This window comes from Thalassophryne amazonica, chromosome 12 (genome assembly GCF_902500255.1).
Source record: "Thalassophryne amazonica chromosome 12, fThaAma1.1, whole genome shotgun sequence".
Taxonomy (NCBI): domain Eukaryota; kingdom Metazoa; phylum Chordata; class Actinopteri; order Batrachoidiformes; family Batrachoididae; genus Thalassophryne; species Thalassophryne amazonica.
Window position 1 is genome coordinate 89,696,526 of NC_047114.1, and position 22,551 is coordinate 89,719,076.

Consider the following 22,551-nt stretch of genomic DNA (forward strand, 5'->3'; position numbering starts at 1 on the left):
AAAATAAAACTTCTGTACCACATTCTTGATGTTTACCAATAACTATTAATAACATCATGCAAAACAGAATATTACCACGATATTTCCATCCATGTCAACGATGAGTGCATGTAAACATCTGACCACAACTGTTTATGCATATCCAGTTTATGCATTCATGTTTTACTTTTATATCCATTTGTGATTTCACCAGCCTGTAGGTGTGACACCAGGGTGACAGCCGGCTGTGAAATGGGGTCTGGAAGGTGCATCTGCAAGCCACAGTATGCTGGAGAAAACTGCGATCGCTGCGCTGACGGTTACTACGGATTTCCTCACTGCATTCGTAAGTTTGGAAAAATTAAATTAAACCTATCACAGGCTGGAATCCATTTGAAGTCATACTGCAAGTATATGCGACGAGATAGACAAATGGACAATGGAGGATCCTTATGATGAATATAATGAAGATTTTATTTCATGTTTAACTTTCTTTTTCTATTATTTGTACATTTAAAAAAAGCAGCTGCCACCTGCACTTAATCTTAGTTTAGGACAGATAAACACAGAACGCTTGGGCTTTGGCAGAGGTACATATGCGTGCCAGTTTCCTGCAGTGGTGTGTTAGTGTAACAGCACATTATGGACACTGCAATGGTTGGAGGGAGAAAAAACACTCTCCATCTTGCTCATCCTCTCTCTGTCACATGTTCACACACAAATAAGTAACGCATATGGTAAATAATATGACAATATTATTACTGTGACATGGTCAAAGAGGTTGCACCTCACTGATGTGTACATTTGGCATCAGAGTCTGTGATGTGAGGTTGAAATGTGAAAGAATGTTGGTTATGAAAGTGAGGAAAAAAAAATTACTATCTCATTATGTTGCTGCATCACAGCTTCACCAGAGGGAGCTTTGGGGGCCGCTGTCCACTGTGCACTCTGGCACTAATCTGTTAACTTACCAGAAAATTGTTTCACTTTCATTAGCTGTGTGACAGTGCTGTGCACGAGGTGTATAAAGAGAATGACAATTGCCCCTCTGTTGGTTGTTATTTACATGCAACTGCCACTTTATTAGGTACACCTTGCTAGTACCGAGTTGGACCCCCCTTTTGCCTTCAGAACTGCCTTAATTCTTTGTGGCATAGATTCAACAAGGTTTTGGAAACATTGCTCAGAGATCTTGGTCCATATTGACATGATAGCGTCACACAGTCACCCATTCAACCAGACAGCCCATTCTCCTCTGACATCAACAGGGCATTTTTGTCCATACACCTGCTGCTCACAGGTTATCTTCTCTTTTTTGGATCATTCTCTGTAAATCCTAGAGATGGTTGTGCGTAGTAGAGAAGCTTGAATCTTCGACTGGACTGGGTTGCTTGACGCGAGGACGTTTCACTTCAAATTGCAGAAGCTTCCTCAGCTAAAATTCTTGCTCTGGTAGTCTGACTTCTGTCTTGACTCTTGTAGAGAAGAATAACAGAAGCTACAAAAGCTGGAGTATTAAACCTAACCAGACCCCTCCTGACCAGACCAGACCAAGAGGCAGACTGGTATTGGCTAGTGACTAAACAATTGTTCTAATTAGCACCTATTGTGTTCTAGTTAGCACCCTCCTAATGACAGGGTAGCTGTCCCTCCTAACGATGGGACTGATGCCTCTCCTGATGACGTGAATGACTCATTACCATGAACAAAAGGCTGAAACTGCTTAGACCTGAGTACCCCATTGTAAACAGTGCACAAAGCGTGTCTCAGACCCCCCGGTTAAGGCCGGGTTTCAACTGTTTCACATACAATGCCTCCTTCACTCCTCTCTAAAACCATTTCTTTTCTCTGGCTAAGATTTTAACTTCCTTGTCCTCAAATGTGTGCTTAGTGTCTTTAAGGTGGAGATGAACTGCAGACTGAGGTCCACCGGCGTCCTCTCTGCGATGCTGGTATAGCCTTTTGGGCAACGGCTGCTTAGTCTCACCTATGTAGTGTTCGTTACAGTTTTCCTGACATCTGATAGAATACACTACATTGCTCTGTTTGTAAGTAGGGATCCTGTCCTTAGTAGGGATGGGTATCGATAACCAGTTCCTTTCGGGTATCGTTAAGAAATGATTCAATCCACCGACATCAATATCCTTTTTACTTAACGATTCCCTTATCGGTCCTTCAGAGTGGCCGTTGTTTTTGGGGGTGTTTGTCAGGAAAATTATAATTTCGCTACCTTGATTACAGACCCTGCAGTGGGTCTGTAATCTACTTTTCTGCAGAGCGGCTTTGCTTTGAACCTTGAACCAATTGAAGCAGTGATTCGCAGATCGAAGTAGTGCTTCGATCATTGCTTCGTTGGTTAATTTTTTTCTTTCGCTTATCTTAATTTTCCCCCACTAAAACCCTAAAGAGCATATGGCTGTGAGTATTATTTACCTTTTTTATGTTAAACTGACCTGTTATGGTCTTCTGAAACAGTTGATAGATGTATTTTATAACTTAAAAACGGGACCGATGGTAACACGTTAGCATGTCTATGGCATTTTCAATGTTAAAGTTAGCATTAAGCAGTTGCAGCTGTCAAGCGTTTGTTGTCATTAAAGAGTCAAATGTATTACAAATTGTAATATTTTTTAAATTTTTGTTTTTGTTTATATATTAATAATCTAATGATTTGTTATTATATACAATTTTAGAGAAAGAGACAAAAAGAACCTGAATAGAAACACAACAGAAAATATAAAACCAACTAACAATGAACATACATACATAAATAAATAAATAAATAAATACCTAGTGACTCTCACACCTCCATTTCATCCCTGTCTTATTTAAGTTTAATGACAGTTTGTTTCTGTCAAACCATATTTTCAGTTTGTTAATTTCTTCAGTGATTTCCTCCAGAACTATCTGCCAAGCTAGAAAACTGCTGCATCCTTGTAAGAGCAGAATACTACTGGAATGAATCTGAATAAGGAAAGTTGTTTTTTTTTTCTCACCAAAATGGATGCTGCACTCACTGCAGTTTATTATCTGGAATAGTCCCAGATTGCATTTCAGAGCTTCTAGAATTCAAACATTTTTTGTGCAGGTGGTGTTGGGGGGTAATTTTGGGTTTCAGCTTTTTTTTGTTTTTGTTTTCACCACTTTCATCCCTGAATATATCAATCGTGAGTCACTTTTGTGCGGATTAAAGTTACTAACTGGGACTCCTGTCTTGTTGCGAGAAAGAAACGAGAACCGTCCTCCGTTCTGTTCACACAGCTCCAAACGCTGCGCGGCTCTCTGCTGAGTCAAGTTAGAATGATAGAATCCAGTCTGAATTAATAACTTCAAAGAGAAACACAATTTTGTTTATTTTTATTTATGTCCAGAGATCAAGGATACAGTGACCAATTTCATATTTATTTACTTTAAGACTCAATGAAATACATAGAAAACCTGTAAAGCCTACTTTTAGTACAAAATTCACAAGAGGTATCGATAAGGGAATCGATAAGGAATCGGATCGATAAGCAGAATCGATAATGGCATTGATATCGCTAAAATCGTATCAATACCCATCCCTAGTCCTTAGGGTGAACTAATTTCTGTCTCAAGGTGTTAACAGGCTTAAAGTAAACTGGGATTTTGTGCTGTCTGAAGATCCTCTGTAGTTTTTCCCCTACTCCTGCTAAATAAGGAAGAGACACTCCTCTTCTTCTTGGCTTCATCTCCTGTCTGGTCTCTTTGTTCTTTGGGACTTCTGCACTTTATCCAGGGACCATCGTGGATACCCACATACTGTGAGGGCTTTCCGGACATGTTGTTGTTCTTTAGCCCTTCCTTCTGTAGTTGTGGGCACCTGTAGGGTTCTGTGTTGAAGAGTCTTGATCACCCCGAGCTTGTGTTCAAGGGGGTGGTTTGAACCAAAGAGCAGATATTGGTCAGTGTGAGTGGCTTTTCTGTAAACCCCTGTCTGGAGCTGCCTGTTCTCTTCAATCGTAACATCACAGTCCAAGAAGGCTAAATGGTTGCTTCTGGCATCTTCACGTGTGAACTTGATATTGGAGTCCACTGAGTTGATGTGCTCTGTAAAGGCCTCCACTTCCCGTTGCTTGATTTTAACCCATGTGTCATCGACATATCTGAACCAGTGACTGGGAGAGATGCCCATGAACGACGCCAAGGCTCTCTTCTCCACTAGCTCCATGTACAGATTGGCCACAATGGGGTATACCGGAGACCCCATCACACATCCATGGATCTGCCCGTAGTAATTCCCCCTAAACAGGAAATACGGTCTAAATACTGTCTGGCAACAACAACCATGCCACATTCAAAGTCACTTAAATCCCCTTTCTTCCCCATTCTGATGCTCGGTTTGATCTTCAGCAAGTCTTCTTCACCATGTTTAGATGCCTAAATGCATTGAGTTGCTGCAGTGTGATTAGCTGATTAGTAATTTGTTAGCAAGCAATTGAACAGATGTACCTAATAAAGTGGCCAGTGAATGTACGTTGAGAATACAGTACAACTACACCTAATGGACACAGTAAATCCAACCCTTTTTTGCACAGCGGCCTGCTTTGCCACACTGGGACACATTCCTAAATGATTTCAGTATTTTGCATTTGCCATCAAGATAGGGCCCTTTATGTTTGTGTACACTTTTTCCTTGAAAGTCAGAGTATGTTTTATTTGGTTAAATATTCTTTCTGAGATGTGCTACGGGGCCCCGTGCAGAATGATTTAGTACACGCGCGTTACATTGAAGGCTGTCTTTACTGCACATTCACATGCAATACCATCTAAACCAACAGACACAGATAGTAATCTTACAAAGCAAGTTGGCTGTCTCATTCCTGGCTACATATGGGCTCTGGTGGCCCACGTGAAGAAACACACATTTTCAGATTTTTTTTTTTAACTAATCCTTGTTTTTTCGCTCTTTCAGTCTTTGGCATGTCTATTTTGGGAATTTGTGCAAACATGCCGCAGTGTTTTGCATCATTCCATTCCTATCTGACTATAATCGTTCTCTCATATTGAAGGCTTACTTGTAATTATTTACATTTTGTTTGTTTGCTTATGAAATCACACACTTTGATTAACCGATAGCTGCAACAATCATCCTCCAGAACCTTTCTGTCACTTAGACACTCATTGTGCACCTAAAACGCGACAAGCTCTAAGTCTGCCCCAGGTGTATCGTCTCTTACAGTATGTCATAAAGACTTTAAACTAAATGGGAACTAATCGATCTGGACCTGATATTTTGGAGTAGGAGATAGATTTGTTGACAGATGTTCTTATTAAAGCTGGGTTTCTGATTTGCAGGCTGTTAGTACTGACATGCAAGTCTAAACATGCAGCCATTCAGAGGCTTTCTGCACCCACGATCAGATCACATTTCTCCACCGTGCTTTGGGGATTATCTTTTATTTGTAGCTGACATTGTGATTGTTTGTTAACAGGGATTGAAAGGCCTGCTACAAACTGTCTCCTCTATTGTTCATCTTCTTTGTATTGTGAAATGTGAATAGAACCAGCAGTGGTGCAAGAACATGAACACAGTTTGGTCTTGATTTGGTGCCTTTGTTTTTTGTTTTTGTTTTTTGGTCAGGGTATCCCATATACCAGACGACCACACAGTCGCCTGCAGGACCAATTGTGGGTGAGTTCAGTAACCACATTTTTGTTTTGTCTAAGGACATTTTTTAAGCCATTGGTTTTTACTCACAAGAATTACGTTTCTACCACTCTACTGAGGCTAGGGTAAAGTGGGTAAAGCCTGCGTGACGTCACCCCCAGGTTTTCTACGGAGACCCGGAACAGCCAACATGTAGTCCATATCTGGGTGTTGCCATGTTGGCAGTAGCGGTAGTTCTGATTCTGGCGATGTCATGACAAATGGATAAAGATGTGGAAAAGAAGTCTGAACATGCCCTTATCTTTGATTACGATACCAGCTAAGCTAATAGGCTAACCTCTGTTCTGCTGTTTATTAAATCGAATTCTTAGGAACTGTGCGCTGGTTGTCATAATGGTTTGATTTGGTGTGGGCATAAAAAGTCACGAGCTCCTTATTTTTCAGTAATGTAACAGGGCTTAGCGGATCAAGCTACCGATAGCTGCTAAAAATGCTAATGTCATTAGCATACAACACTAAATAAGATGAGAATTTCACACAGCACGCATATTGCAGCAGGGGTTGACAATTCATTAGCAAGTTTGACCATGCAACAAGTCATATTCCAGATGTTTATAATAATGGGATAATAACGTGGACATCAGCTGCAACTCTGAGTGTCCCCGTATGGACGACTGATGCAGATCACATGTGTTTGTGCAGAGTGCATGTGCGACTACAGAGGGACTGTGCGTGAGGTGTGTGACGCTTTAGGGCGCTGCCTGTGTCGCCAGGGCGTGTACGGGGAGCGGTGTGACCGCTGTTTACCAGGACACCACTCCTTCCCAGAATGCCACGGTGAGACCATGCAGTGTAACACAGTTAAACAAAAATGCAACAGAATTCAAAAGAAAAAAACTTGCTCTAACTTTTCACTTCACTGTATGTAAAAGACCATCCTGTTTTCTGTTTTCTTCTCTTTTTTTTCTTTTTTGCAAGAGCTGGCCTCAACATGTCAAAACAGATATGTTATAAAAAGCACAAGCCGTAAAAGGAAATGTAAATATTTTCCCACATGGCAGCATTCTGAAGGCATTCTCAATATCATCCAGAGGAATTGTAGTGCACAGCTTAATGGAAATTCTAGGCTGTACAGGGAGGAAAACGAGCTGAGGATGGACAGTTTGTCACCTGATTTGTGATCAGGTGACATACCATCTGTGGTCTAGTGACCCTCGACCTGTTTACAAACCTACACCTCATCCCACTGCAGTTTTATTCTGTGTATTGGATATTTATTTTATTTATATTAGATATATCGTAAAATAGCAGCAGCAATAGTAGTAAAATAGTTAAATAGTTCAAAAATATACATACATATAGGGAATTTATAACAATTTAATATATTCCCTAAATGTATGTATATTTTTTGAACTATTTAACTATTTTACTACACTGACTCAGGGCTGAGTAACACGTTTCATTACAGTGTATATATAAGTTTTGGATTGACAATAAATTTAATTAGTTGATTGATTGATTGATTGATTGATTGATTGATTGATTGATTAATAAAATAAAAAACAGTAATAAATTCACAATGCAACAGTGCACAAAAATACCAAATTAAGTAGCTGATTTAAAAAAAAGTAACCAAATAGACAATATAGTGTTTCTAAAACTGAGAAAGTAATTGTCCCAATCTGATGATTTCTTTTCTCCAAACTGTGTCAAATAACATCCAGTATGTTGTCCAACGTATGTTTATTTTTCCATCTTGCTTACCTTTGGAATTTAAAAGTCCTCATGTTAAGTAACAGCACAGGCTGTGGTGTGCACATGTGCTACACTGAATTCCCATTAAACGTGCTGTTAAACTTGCTACCAGGGAAACTCTGTGTTCCACAAACAGTAAAAAGTGTAATCTGCAACCTGACCATTACATGATTCTAAATCGTACATACTGCAGCTCTGTTATAGCATGCAAAACTGTCAGTCATTCTGCTTTTATCTACTTAAAAGTGAAGGTTTACTTTTCAAATACTTTATTGTGCAAAACATACAATAAAAGTACAGATAGCATTTGATGACCCTCACCCCACCCTCTTTTTTTACTGGCATGTTAACACAAAATCAGTACAAACAAAAGGGAATATGTAAGCTGTATTTTTTATTCAATAGTAATAATTTCTTCGTAATTGTACTAGCCAGTTTAGGGAGTTGATGGTCTAGTGGATAAGTGTTGGGCTTGAGACCAGAGGATCCTCTTTTCAAATCCCAGCCTGACTGGAAAATCACTAAGGGCCGTTGGGTTGCTCCCGGTGTGTAGTGAGTCCCTTGTATGGCAGCATCCTCACATCAGGGTGAATGTGAGGCATTATTGTAAAGCACTTTGAGCATCTGATGTAGGTGGAAAAGCACTATATAAATGCAGTCCATTTAATTTACTCGTAGTTTAAGTCACATTTTCCTTAAAATAGTTTTTGAGGTACTCTGGTGTGACCTATATATCGAAAGACCACACTTAAATAGAGTTCATTTTTCATATTGATAATCATTAAAGTAGAAATTCATCACACATTTAATTTATTTATGAATGTTTATCAGGTTTTTGTCAATTTTTAATGCTTTTATGATGCATTAAATGGCTTAAAACATTTGCTCAGTCCTGTCCTTTTATTTTTTTGCTGTTTTCCAACATTTTTATGGTCTGATCATCTTAAAAACAACGATTTGTTCTTGTTGTTGCCTGAGAATCTAATTAGGATTAAGGGTGACTTCCTTTTAAAAAGGACAGTTCATGACCTCTGTTGCCTCCTGCAGCGTGTCTGTGTGACGGGGCTGGTGTGGCTCACAGTTCCTGCAGTCCAAGCGGGCAGTGTTTTTGTCACAGCAACTATGAAGGGCAGCGGTGTGACAAATGTGCACCGGGACACTACGGATACCCCGACTGTAGCGGTGAGTGGGTACAACCAGCATAACTACAGCAACTACACCAGTGACTTCACGTGACCTCTGCCGACCTGACTATGATTACAAAATATTGCTTCTGGTTTCTTTCTGAGATTCTTCTCATGACTCTGTGGAGAAAACATCCCTATTCTCCCACAGTATCTGATAAACAAATGTGGATGACTTTCCAGGGAATCACATTTCCAAAAATAGACAAGTAATGATAATATGTGTTCCTGTATTTTGTTTTTATCTCCAGTGTGTCAGTGCACGCCAGAAGGGTCACATGGCACTGAGTGTAACCCACTGTCAGGTCAGTGCCTGTGCCTCCCTGGTGTGGTGGGCCAGCGGTGTGACCGCTGTGCTGCATCTGGGCTCAGGTTTCCGCAGTGCTCAGGTAACTGCAGTGAACACTGTAACAATCAGGCAGGGGTCAAACTTAAGGCCGCTGTCTTACACCCGTCACAAACAGCACGCGGTAAATGTCAGTGCTCGTCTCCAACTGACACACTTCTCATTGTTACGCCAAGTGCTCGCAGTGTTTAACCCTCAAGCGACTGAGTGGGGTCATTTATGACCACAGGCATATATTTTTGTGCACCATTTTTCTAATTTTAATCGGGAAAAAAGTCTCCTACCATGAATTTGTTTTTCCTGCATCTGTTCATAGAATTTTGCAAGGATCGGCCGATCCGTGTGGGAAGTATAATCCAAACTTATGATGGTGTCGCCGACCGAGCGGCGCCCCCCACCCCTAAAAATTGGTCTGCCCTGCCTTCACTGCGCATGTGTTATTTGGGACCACAGCAAAACGTCTGAGTCTGACTCTTTACACACAAAGCGATCAAAGGGAATAATGTGATTATTAACCATCAGATAAAACCTCTTAAATCATTCTAAAGTCAGTTTTAAGCAGAAACAAGGTAATAATCGGTGAGTCGCTACTGATGCTCTGAAATGACGGAGGCGCAGCAGCAGCACGTCAGACTCAGACGTGCTGCTCTGGCGCTCTGATTGCTTCCGCTACCTTTTATTATGAAATAATGCTGAATTTATGTGGAAATGATTGTTGTACACAAAAGCTTCAGATATCTGTCACTGAGATAGATGGTGACTGGAGTGCAGTTTGAAGCAGAAAAGAGGTGACAATCCGTGAACCGCGGCTAATGATACATGTGCAGTGAAGGCAGGGCGGACCGATTTTCAGGGGGGACTGTTCGGTCGGCGACACAGGGTCACTTATGACCCCAGGAAGATCTGTGAGATTTTCAACATTGCACCTTCAGATGATATAGTAATTTACCATCTCTAATCATTATATTTTACTTTTTTGCAGGGAAGCATTGCCAACAGACCTAGAATAGGAAGATTTACAGCTGCACAAATATTGAGACTGATTCTTGATGCCTAGAGTGAGGATGAAAAGGATGATGGACAAATATATTAGAGTCATAAATAACCCCACTCGGTCATATTAGTCACTAAAATAGCTTTGTCGCTTCAGGGTTAATTATCAGACGTGCAGTTGTTGTGGGACTGTGTGTGTGTGTGTTGCTGACATGAAACATCCCAGCAGTTTGTGTATGTTCAAAACATTTGTGATGTGACCGGTGCAGTATTTCTCATATTTTGTAATACCAAAAAAAAAAAAAAAGGATGGGGGGGTATAGCACTCTAAATGCTTTTGCATCTGCAAATCATAGTCCTGTGGATTGATTTATTTGACAAATTATTAATAATCTGAAATTGTTTTTAAAGCTCTCTGTCGTATAGCTTTACTGACAGTCAGATTTAACGTACACAGCCTCTTCTGTTTGTGTGAACTGGAATTTTTAAATGCTTGTGAGTATGAGTAGGTTTTGGGGTTTTTATTGTTCTTGGTTTTCTTCCTCATTTTTTTTCCGTTCTTTTTCTTTTCCTCCACAGAGCCAGTTATCTGCCCTCCTGGTTATTTTGGTTCACCAAACTGTCAGCGTGAGTTTGACTATATCTGATATTCTCTCATTCCGAAATAGTTTTAACTGAAAAGTAAAACAGTGCTAAATTTGTTTTTATATAGCCAAATAGAAATCATTTGGTTTGTGGTAGTTTTTGAACAAGGGTGGATGAGTTTAAATTGATTTCAACAGAATGAGAAGTTTTTGATCAAAAACATAACTGTTTTATTTAGATTTTGTCAGGCTTGGGCTTGGTCCTGTTTTATGTCCCTGCTCAAGCATTTTCTTGTGTTTTGGATTGTCTTTCCATTTGTTTATGCTCTTGTTGGGATTTTGCCTGCTTGGGTCTTTTCTGTTTCTTTTTCTCTTGTCTGTCTCCTTTGACTCTTGGTGGGCGTCTCTCTCTTCCTGGTCACGCCCCCTTCTGGTGCTTTCCACAGTCACCTGTTCTCAATTTGCGGCTCATCACTTGGGTGTTCTTATAAGGTTCATTTTGCTCTGCTCCTTTGCCAGATTGATGTACTCTATGCCTTCTCTCCAGCTCTGTATCCATTGTTCTCGACCTGCTTGCCTCCCGTGTTTCTTGACCACCTGCCTGTACTCTCGACCACACGATTGCCTGATGCTCTTGGTTTTGTTTATCTTGTTGGATTGCCTACCTGTGTACCAGACCCCATTTACCGTCCCAGTAAACCGCTTTTATTTACAGTGCTTTGAGTCAGAGTCCTGCATTTGCGTCCTGCCGCAGGCGTTAACCAGTTGTGATAGATTTTAAGATTTAAACAGCAGAAAACCAATTGAACGGTTTTAAAGTGGAATAAATGAGCTCTTTTAAGGTGCTGGTTTTAACTTTATTAAATAAAATAACAACATTATTCATTCATTCATTCCTTTTCTATTACTTATCCGGGTCTGTAGTTGTGGTGGCAGCTCATGCCACACTTCCCTATCCTTAGTCAAAGTCCTGTAACTCTTCCAGGAGAATTCTGAGGCATTTCCAATCCAGGAAAAACCAGGCTTGGGAAAAACATAAAACAATCTGAATATCTTTGAATTTTGGCAGAAGGGAAAAATCAAGTAGTTGTCTTTGGGCTCTTGTTACTGACACTGTATTTATTTTCTTCATATTTGGTGTTTATTACATTTTACATTATGTCCGTAGATATGAAATTTGGGTCAATGAAAGACGACACAGGGGTCAAAATGCTCACCTTGAAAAGTATACTACATAACCTTCAGCAACTGATCTTCCAATCTGTACCATTTTCTAATAATAATGGTCAGAAAAATAATGTGGTTTACCTTTCAACATGATTGGTGCATTTTTATATTTTGACCCCTGTGTGTAGGCCCACCTGGCTGCAGCTGACACTCTGCGAGGTTTATCATACATACATTTTTGTGTAGGCCATGACCAGCATTGCCACAGTTACTTTGAAAAAGTAATCCAATTATTGATTACTAATTACTCCTTGAAAAACTAACTTAGTTACTTTACTGATTACTCAATTGTAAAAGTAACTAAGTTAGATTACTAGTTACTTTTTTAATTACTTTCCCCAGCTGCCAACAACAACCGTCTGCCACCTCAACATGACAGTGATACTTGTTTTGCCAAAACTCACTTTATAGTCACCCTTTCTTGACTTCAATGAAAATAAATACTTGTTTTATAAAAAGTAAAATAAAGACCTCTTTCTTGACCTCATATTTAACTGTTGACAGCACTGTAACAGTAAAACTTGCAATTTCTAACCTATTATTAAATTCTTTCTAACATTTTTCTAACATTTAAATTTTCTCTAAACATTTTACTTGTCAAAATTATTATTATTATAAGTAGTATTAGTAGTTGTAGTAAAAAAAAGGCTTCAAAACTAGACCTTTAATCTAGGGGTGTTGTGGGGGGGGGCACATCCTTGCCCCACGCCTCCATTCCATCTGGATTCGCCCCTGCTTTGGTGTTTGAGCACAAAGAATGGATAACATTTATTTATGCAGAAAACATGACCAGATTTACAGGTAAGAAAGTTTTATTGCGTTTTCACATCATGTGGTTCTCTGAAAGAGAGTTTAGGTGCATTTGAGTGGAAAATAGTGTTAGTTGTTGACGCGTCGCGGAGGATCAGCTGTTTTTAACGAGCAGATACGGAGCGGCTCAGCTCAGAATTCTAAATAAAGGAGAAAAAAGCATAAAAATGTCTTTGTAAAGCTCAGTGCAGGTGTGCTGTTGTCACGGTGCTTTAAGAGGTGCGGATGAAAAGCTCACAGCTCGCTTAAAGTGGGCAGTGCAGTTGAACCCCGACCCCCTGCCCACGGACCAAGTTTAATGCTGCTATCAACCCACAGTGCAAAAATAATAGTAACACACAGTGACTTTGGGAAGTAACTTTAATCTGATTACTGATTTGGAAAGATTAACGCGTTAGATTACTCGTTATTGAAAAAAGTGGTCAGATTAGAGTAACGCGTTATTAAGTAACGCGTTATTAAGTAACGCGTTATCGGCATAGGCGTAGGAGGTGGGGGGGGCAACTGCCCCCCCCTAGACTCGGCAAAATGCTCAAATTCGGGCAGATGGGCTGGGAAATTCGGGCATGGGCCATGTTAAGGAAAATATGTTTATGTCTAAAAAATATTCCAAAAGTCAAGAAAAAAAAAACTGATGATGAAATTTTACTCGAAAGTGTGGTGACCATCATCAATGTAGAAGTAGAACAGATGTCTTCAACTCTATAGAGCAGGGGTGGCCAAGTTCAGTCCTCGAGAGCCACATTTCTGACACTCTTAGTTGTCTCCCTGCTCCAACACACCTGAATCCAATGAAAGGCTCATTAAAAGTCTGCTAACGAGTCTTTCATTGGATTCAGGTGTGTTGGAGCAGGGAGACAACTAAGAGTGTCAGGAATGTGGCTCTCGAGGACCGAACTTGGCCACCCCTGCTATAGAGTCTAGTGCCAGGGTCTAGGGTTGTAAATACCAGCATAAAGCCCACTCCTTCCAGTCCAAAGCCCAAGCAGTGCTGCCTTCTGGTGGATAGTAAGAGAACTAAAGGCCACCTGTGGACCAACCAAAGAGGTTATACAGTGACGAAAATAAGTATTTGAACACCCTGCGATTTTGCAAGTTCTCCCACTTAGAACTCATGGAGGGGTCTGAAATTTTCATCTTAGGTGCATGTCCACTGTGAGAGACATAATCTAAAAAAAAAAAAAAAATCCGGAAATCACAATGTATGATTTTTTTAATAATTTATTTGTATGATACTGCTGCAGATAAGTATTTCAACACCTGTGAAAATCAAGGTTAATATTTGGTACAGTAGCTTTTGTTTGCAATTACAGAGGTCAAATATTTCCTGTAGTTTTTCACCAGGTTTTCACACACTGCAGCAGGGATTTTGGTCCACTCCTCCATACAGATCTTCTCTAGATCTTTCAGGTTTGGAGTTTCAGCCCCCTCCCACCCCTAGAGTATGATGTTTCCACCCTCATGCTTCACGGTTGGGATGGTTTTCTTGGGGTTGTTCTCATCCTCTAAACATGGTAAGTGGAGTTGATTCCAAAAAGCTCTATTCTGGTCTCATCTGACCACATGACCTTCTCCCATGCCTCCTCTGGATCATCCAGATGGTCACTGGTGAACTTCAAACGGGCCTGGACATGTGCTGGCTTGAGCAGGGGGACCTTGCTGGTCAGATGAGACCAGAATAGAGCTTTTTGGAGTCAACTCCACTTACCATGTTTAGAGGATGAGAACAACCCCAAGAAAACCATCCGAACCGTGAAGCTTGGGGGTGGAAACATCATACTCTGTGGGTGCTCTTCTACAAAGGGGACAGGATGACTGCACCGTATTGAAGGGAGGATGGATGGGGTCATGTATTGCGAGATTTTGGTAAACAACCTCCTTCCTTCAGTAAGAGCATTGACAATGACCCCAAACACACAGGCAGGGCAACTAAGGAGGGGTAAGAAGCATTTCAAGGTCCTGGAGTGGCCTGGCCAGTCTCCAGACCTGAACTCAATAGAAAATCTTTGGAGGGAGCTGAAACTCCAAATCTGAAAGATTTGGAGAAGATCTGTATGGAGGAGTGGACCAAAATCCCTGTTGCAGTGTGTGAAAACTTGGTCAAGAACTACAGGAAATGTCTGACCTCTGTAATGGCAGACAAATGTTTCTGTACCAATTGTTAAGCTCTGTTTTTCTAGGGGATCAAATACTTATTTTATGCAACAAAAGGCAAATTAATTATTTAAAAATCATACAGTGTGATTTACTGGATTTTGTTTTTGATTCTGTCTCTCACAGTTGAAGTGTACCTACAATAAAAATTACAGACCTCTCCATTCTTTGTAGATGGGAGAACCTGCAAAACTGACAGGGGGTCAAATACTTATTTTCCCTGCTGTACATTGTGCTCAGCAGAGAGGTCATTTTCATGTTTAAGAAGACTGAAAAGCTACCTCATGTCTACTATGGGTCAGGCTCGTCTCTCATCATTAGGACTTCTGTGTATTGAAAGAAGCCACACCAACAAAGTGGACATCAACAGTATTGTTGATGTGTTTAGTAGAAAGAGGGGAAGGAACAAAATGTTTTTCTGATTGATTACAGTTTAACGTTGTCTTACACTATCTTGATACCCTTCGCAGAAGTAGTCACCTGAGGTAGCTTTTGAGTCTTCTCTTATACAGCTGTATATGATAATTGTCAGGCATGTTTTCATTTAATATTGTACTTGATTAGGTTTACCTTTTCTGGATATGGTATTCCCATTACAAATCTCTTGACAAGTGTTGATACTAAGTTGTGAACAATTTTCTAACAAGTACTTTCATGTGTTGGTCTTGAGGGAGGTCTGTTTTATACACACTCACGGCAATTTATGTCTATGCATGTAGACTCTGAATACAGAATAGAATTACCTAAAATGTTGTCAGACTTATTTTTGCAATTAATGTAAACAATCAAACTGCTATTTGGTCACCAATATAAATAGAAATATGGGTATATAAATATATGGTAATTTAAAGAGTCATGGGGGTTTCTGAAATTCGGTCAAATTTGGTGTCGCCCCCCCCAAATAGACCCCACCTCCTATGCCTGTGGTTACCGGCATCACTGGCCATGACATGCTGAGACTGTATTTTATGTTGTTCTGTCAAACCTTTTTTTGCGATACCAGTATTTCAACAAATTAATTCAACAAAGAATTCAACTGGTGTACATGAGATGTGTTGTTTAGTCACCTTAGGTGGTACCAATGAAGCTCATTGACTGTGTGGCATGATGTCTACTTAAACAGAGACAACTGGAACACAGTGAACTATGTATAAATGTGTTTATTAATTTTGAAATGTGTCCTTCTGGTTGGCACACATTAATCGATTCCTTGCTCGGTCTCTCACAGCTGTTGTGAAAAGCAGCTTGTCTGTCAATTGGGATTTAAATTCAAGTGGGCACACAGAGACTGTGGAGTTAGAATTCATCAGTTCTTACACTGCTGAATTTCCGGTTCTTGATTTCTTCAAGATGCACTCAGTCAGTTTGGGAATTTTCACCATATAATGTCACTTCTGACCTGTTGACCTCTGCCGTCTGTTTTTGACTTATATCCTTCATCAACGACAGTTGGTAACATTTTAACTTGACTGTTTAGGAACTTTCCCCCTGTGTGCTGAGTAAGAAGGAATTTCTTCAGTGGCGTTTGAGCAGAAGTTTTAGGGCAAAGTAAATGATAACCTGAGTACCAGATGTTCTGGTAGCAACACGACGTGGACGTCAGCTGCAGCGCTGAGTGTCCCCGTATGGACGACTGATACAGATCACATGTGTTTGTGCAGAGTGCGTGTGCAACTACAGAGGGACTATGCGCGAGGTGTGCGACGCTTCAGGGCGCTGCCTGTGTCGCCAAGGCGTGCACGGGGAGCAGTGTGACCGCTGTCTTCCAGGACACCACTCCTTCCCAGAATGCCGCGGTGAGACCATGCAGTGTAACACATTTAAACAAACTTTAACCATCCAGTAGGGGAGAAGGGGGAGTATAGCACTCTAAATGCATTTGCATACACATCATATGTCACATGGATTGATTTGCTTAACCCTCTGGGGCTGATGCTGTCGTATATGACAGATAAGACCAAGCATTGCTAAATTATAAATAACTTCTTAATGATATGAAATAGAAACATACTTTTTTTTTTTTGCTGAAGTTAACTCCGCGGACTTTCGAGCCAGCCACTGGCCATCTTTGTACTCCTCATAGAAGTTGTGTGATGACGTGTGCAATGTGAGTGTCCAATCGGAATTGATTCACCGTCACATGGTTTTCCAAAATCCAATCGTAGGGCAGATTCACCTCACGTGAAAAGCCAAAGATCGTTTTCAGGAGTGATATGTTACTAGTTGGCCCGTTTGAATAGCCCCCTGGGTGCTCCAATGAGTACATACTATTGGGCTCCAAATGCGCCCTGCGCCATTATGCACAGTGATCACTGAAAGCAGACGGCGAGCCTCTGATGACAATCTCACATGCTCAAACAAAGAGTGTGTAACTATCAGGATTGCTCCACTAGTTTGCATGTGAGTGTTACTGGATAACTCTGTTGCTTTTACCATGAAGACAAAAAAATGCCTAGACCATTTTGTATATATTGTTCAAAATGTGCATTTGTGTTTATTGTTTGAACCTTTTTGTTGTACAGTCTTTCACACAAGACCTCAAATTACCTTTATAAAGTGTCAAAACAGTTCTTTATTATAGTTTGCTGTGTGTTTTTAATAAATGTGTGTGGAAAATTATTTTCCACTTTACTTTTTCTTTCTTATTTTTGTTTGTAAACCTTTATTACACTTATAAAATACAACAAAAGCATATATATTCTGAAAGCACAGGTTGTCCTGAAAAAAAGAGACATAAAACTTGATTGTGGGATGCAGGGAGAGCTGTTAACAGCAATAATAAAACATTTATGCCAGGCGAGTGAAGTGTCCAAAAAATGCCTTTGGACCCCAGAGGGTTAAATTGACAAATTATTAGTAATCTGAAATTATTTTAAAGCTGTCCACCTTATAGCTTTAGTCCAATTTAGCTAACAGAGCCTGTTCTGTGTGTGTGAACTGGAATCTTTAAAAGCCTGTGAGTTTGAGTAGGTGTTGGCATTTTGGGGTACTCGCTTTTCTTCCTCATTTTGTTCTTTCTTTTCTTGTCCTCCACAGAGCCAGTTGTCTGCCCTCTTGGTTATTTTGGTTCACCTAACTGTCAGCGTGAGTTTATCTGATATTCTCTCATCCTGAGGTGGTTTTAATCGAAAAGTAAAAATTGTATGCTAACCTTCACAGAATAATAGCTACGAGAGCTCTTTGCGAAATTCTGTTTCACCTTCAGTAATTCTTTTGTACCAGAATTAATGATAAATGTTCACCAGATGGAGATATTGCTCTATTTCAAGAACCTTGGGACACAATGAGAACCAACCTGTTGCTTATAGTTGTACAGTACATCTGGAAAGTATTCACAGTGCTTCACTTTTTACACAATTTATGTTACAGCCTTATTCCAAAATGGTTGAAATTCATTTTTTTCCCTCAATCTTCTACACGCAATACCCCATAATGACGTGAATTTATTTTTTTAATTTTGCAAATTTATAAACAAAAAAACAAAAATAAGAAACCATCTACATGTACGTAAGTATCCACAGCCTTTGGCATGAAGTCAAAATTTAGTTCAAGTGCATCTTGTTTCCAGTGATCATCCTTGAGATGTTTCGACAGCTTAATTAGAGTCCACCTGGGGTAAATTTATTTGACATTATTTGGAAAGACACACGCCTGTCTACATATAAGGTCCCAGTTAACAGTGCATGTCAGAGCACAAACCAAGCATAAAGTCAAAGGAATTGTCTGTCGACCTCTGAGACAGGATTGTCTCAAGGCACAAATCTGGGGAAGGGTACAGGAACATTTCTGCTGCTTTGAAGGTCCCAATGAGCACATTGGCCTCAATCATCTGTAAATGGAAGAGGTTGGGATCTACCAGGACTCTTCCTTGAGCTGGCCTTAGCAAAAGGCAGATGGCAACCCACCTTGAGTTTGCTAAAAGTCACCTGAAACCAGGCACCATCCCTACAGTGAAGCGTGGTGGCAGTATCATGTTGTGGGGATGTTTTTCAGCAGCAGGAACTGGGAGACTAGTCAGGATTGAGGGAAAGATGAATGCAGCAATGTAGAGACATCCTGGAAGAAAACCTGCTCCAGTGCGCTCTTGACCTCAGACTGGGGCAATGGTTCATTTTTCAGCAGGACAGTGACTCAAAGCACACAACCAAGATATCAAAGGAGTGGCTTCAGGACAACTCTGTGAATGTCCTTGATTGACCCAGCCAGAGCCCAGACCTGAATCTGACTGAATCTCTGACTGAATCTGGAGAGATTTGAAAATGGCTGTGCACTGACGCTCCCCATCCAACCTGATGGAGCTTCAGAGGTGCTGCAAAGAGGAATGGACAAAACTGCCCAAAGATAGGTGCACCAAGCTTGTGGCATCATATTCAAGAAGACATGAGGCTGTAATTACTGCCAAAAGTGTATCAACAAAGTCTTGAGCAAAGGCTGTGAATACTTACGTGCATGTGATTTCTTAGTTTTTTTAATTTTATTTTAATAAATTTGCAAAAATCCGTCTGGTTTTGACTTATGTCCTTCATCAGAGACAGTCAATAATGTATTAACTCGCCTGTTCAGGAACCTTCCCACTCTGAGCTGAGTAAGAAGGAATTTCTTCAGTGGCGTTTGAGCAGAAATTTATGCCTGAAAGTCACTTCAGAACAAAGTAAACGATAACCCGACTGCCAAATGTTCTGGCAACAACACGACGTGGACGTCAGCTGCAGAGCCAAGTGTCCCCATATGGACGAATGATGCAGATCACGTGTGTTTGTGCAGAGTGCATGTGCGACTACAGAGGGACTGTGCGCGAGGTGTGCGATGCTTTAGGGCGCTGCCTGTGTCGCCAGGGTGTGCACGGAGAGCGGTGTGACCGCTGTCTACCAGGACACCACTCCTTCCCAGAATGCCACGGTGAGTCCATGCAGTGTAACACAGTTAAACAAAATTAACTTTAACCATCCAATGGGGGGGAGTATAGCACTCTAAATGCTTTTGCATACGCATCATATGTCATATGGATTGATTTGATTAATTTGAGAGATTATTAATAATCTGAAATTGATTTTAAAGCTGTCCACCTTATAGCTTTATTCCAGTTTAAGGGACAGAGCCTCTTCTGTGTGTGTGAACTGGAATCTTTAAAAGCCTGTGAATTTGAGTAGGTGTTGGCATTTTGTGGTTCTCGCTTTTCTTCCTCATTTTTTCTTTCTTTGTTTTTCTTTTCCTCCACAGAGCCAGTTGTCTGCCCTCCTGGTTATTTTGGTTCACCAAACTGTCAGCGTGAGTTTGACTACATCTGATATTCTCTCATCCTGAAGCAGTTTTAATTGAAAAGTAAAATGGTTTGAAATGTAGATCTTTGAACTTTGGTTGAGGGGAAAAAAGTTGTTGTCTTTGGGCTCTGTTTACTGCCACTGCATTAATTGTTTTATATTTACTGTTTTGTTGCATTTCATAGACTCATTTAATTCATTGTTTAAAAATAAGATGTAAAAATATCTCTTATGAAACGGTGAAATCCAAGCAGTTTTCCAAACTTATCGTACAGTCTTGATATTGGTGTGAAAATATTCCCAACAAACAAACAAAAAATGTCTTTACTACATATACAGCAAAGGCTCATTTCATCAGAGTCAAAAGTAAAAACAAGTGTTTCCAGTTATTTTCAGAGAAATGGTTACTGATATGTGAGTACTGGGGGAAGTTGCCATTTTTGTCCATTACCATGGCAGCACTTGTGCTTCTAACAAATAATTTGATACAGAATTAAGTGTACATGACCAGCAGATCCTGAGAGATTAGTCTGTGAGCATTCAGGTTTTTCGTACAATGCAGTTTCAGTACAACATAGCCTTCACAAAAATGTATGCTAACCTTCGCAGAATAGTAGCTACTAGCACTCATGGCAAAATTCTGTTGTATCTGCATGAATTCTATTTTACCTGCATTAATAGTGAATGTCCACCAGGTGGAGATATTGCTCCATTTCAAGAACCCAGGAACACAATGACGGGGGGGAGTGTCCGCTCACAGCCGCAGCTGTAAAGATCTCTGCTCCTAGACGTCCCAGCTTGAGAACACATTCAATGTTTGGAAGGACATGAGCTTACAACATTCCTCTGTGAGCTGCATGTCTCTGCCTGCTGTCCTCACATGGAAATATATAAAACATCTTTCGCCTTTGCTGTGTCCGGCCGCCGGACTGCAGCAGCCGCACACAGCACACCCCTTCCGTGTCTTTGTTGATTTCAGGCATTTTTCCGCACTGATTATAGGCCAGTGATGGTAGCGCAGTGGTAAAGTTTCTGTCTGGTAATCAGAGCTTACAGGTTGGAATCCCGTGAATGACATTTTTTTTAACCAGGGTTATTTAACCAAGAGGTTCTGTATTGCGTCCCCTTTTATGTATTATTTATATCAACCCAGTGATATTCACTAGTTATACAGCTGGTTTTTATTTTATTGTTCTCCACATCAACGGCGCAATGTGGTGCAGCTGCTCGCACTGTGTTCCTGCTCGAAAGACACTGTCGCGTGCACGAACTGTCACAGTGGGATCGTGCGCAATGTTTTCGTGGTTCGCTCATACGAGCTGTTTCGGCGTGAGTCGCACTGAGTTGAACTTATTCATACTATGTGTGAAGGGGCCCTTATAGTAGTGCATATCAACTATGGGTCAAACAAAGACTACACAGGGATCGAAATGCTCACCTTGAAAAGTATACTACATAACCTTCAGTAATAGATCATCCAATCTGTACCTTTTTCTAATAATAATGGCCAGACAAATAATGTGGTACTTTTCAACATGATTGAATCACTTTTTCATTTATTTTAAATTTGGCAGCAGCTGACACTCTGGGAGTGATATCATACGTTTTTGTGTAGGCCATGACATGCTGAGACTGTATTTTAAGCCTCACTCACAACCCGCCGCACCTGTATTGGACATGCACGTGTCGCAGGGAATCGTAGCTTGCAGCTATGTTGCAGGTATCTGGGGGACGTTTGTGAAAGAGTATGGGCATGATACTTGTCACGTACAGGCTGCATGCCTGTTGTGCATGAGGCATGGGGAATATTACACTGTCAGCCCATGCCAGGCATATGTCAGTGTGTGTGCAGTCCATATGACTTGCAAATTACCACCCCCATAAGCCAGGAGTTTGGCCCACCCCTGTGACGCAGGTGGTCTGCATGAGACAGTCACTCCTCACTAGTGTGTGCCGCAAGCCAGGAGTGTGTATAAAAGAATACCCACCACCGCCTCTGCCGCCTCATGCTTCGACACTGGTGTTCCTGTATTATCAAAGCTAATATTGCTTTGCGGCTCTTGTCAGCTTCTGTCATCTGTTTCTGGAGGTCCACGACCCTCAGACGTTGCAACAGAATGGTGGAAGTTATTGGTGCCATCAGCTGTATTGCTGGACGGACTGTGCATATGTTTTTCACAGCTTTTTTTGTGAAAATCAATCAATATTACAACAATAAAAGTAGTGGTGTGGATGTGACACATCCTTTTGATACAAGCCACAAGGTTACGCCGCTGTCCAACCTGCTGAAAGAGTGAAAATGCCCACTGTGGGCCTGTGCTGCATTATAGCGCAACGCTTCGTCACTCAATACGACAGAGGTCACGCCTGATCACAGCTACTCTCTTTTTTAAATAAAAACCCGTACATCAGATTATTTGAGGAGGGGGGTGGGATTTGTTGCATACTATGGAATATATTCTTGGTGGCGCCCTCTTCTTTCCTTCTGAAATGCTACAGGCTACAATCTCCCCATCATATATACCCAGAGTCTTGCCACTTGTGTCGGATGCCCTGCATGCACGCCACATATAGGGGTGGAGAGTGAGCTGCACTTCTGTCTTGCAGGCCACACAAATACCAGGTGTGG

The 22,551-nt window shown here is 40.8% G+C and overlaps 1 protein-coding gene across 1 annotated transcript in view; it reads left to right on the top strand.

Moving 5' to 3' along the window:
- Positions 1-22,551, top strand: part of LOC117521102 (laminin subunit alpha-3-like) — a 243,840-nt gene that overhangs the window by 43,716 nt on the left and 177,573 nt on the right. Inside the window, 10 exon segments of the mRNA XM_034182417.1 lie at positions 194-325; positions 5,582-5,632; positions 6,311-6,445; positions 8,411-8,545; positions 8,799-8,936; positions 10,466-10,513; positions 16,323-16,457; positions 17,698-17,745; positions 19,426-19,560; positions 19,882-19,929. Of these exon segments, the coding sequence (XP_034038308.1) occupies positions 194-325; positions 5,582-5,632; positions 6,311-6,445; positions 8,411-8,545; positions 8,799-8,936; positions 10,466-10,513; positions 16,323-16,457; positions 17,698-17,745; positions 19,426-19,560; positions 19,882-19,929 (1,005 nt within the window).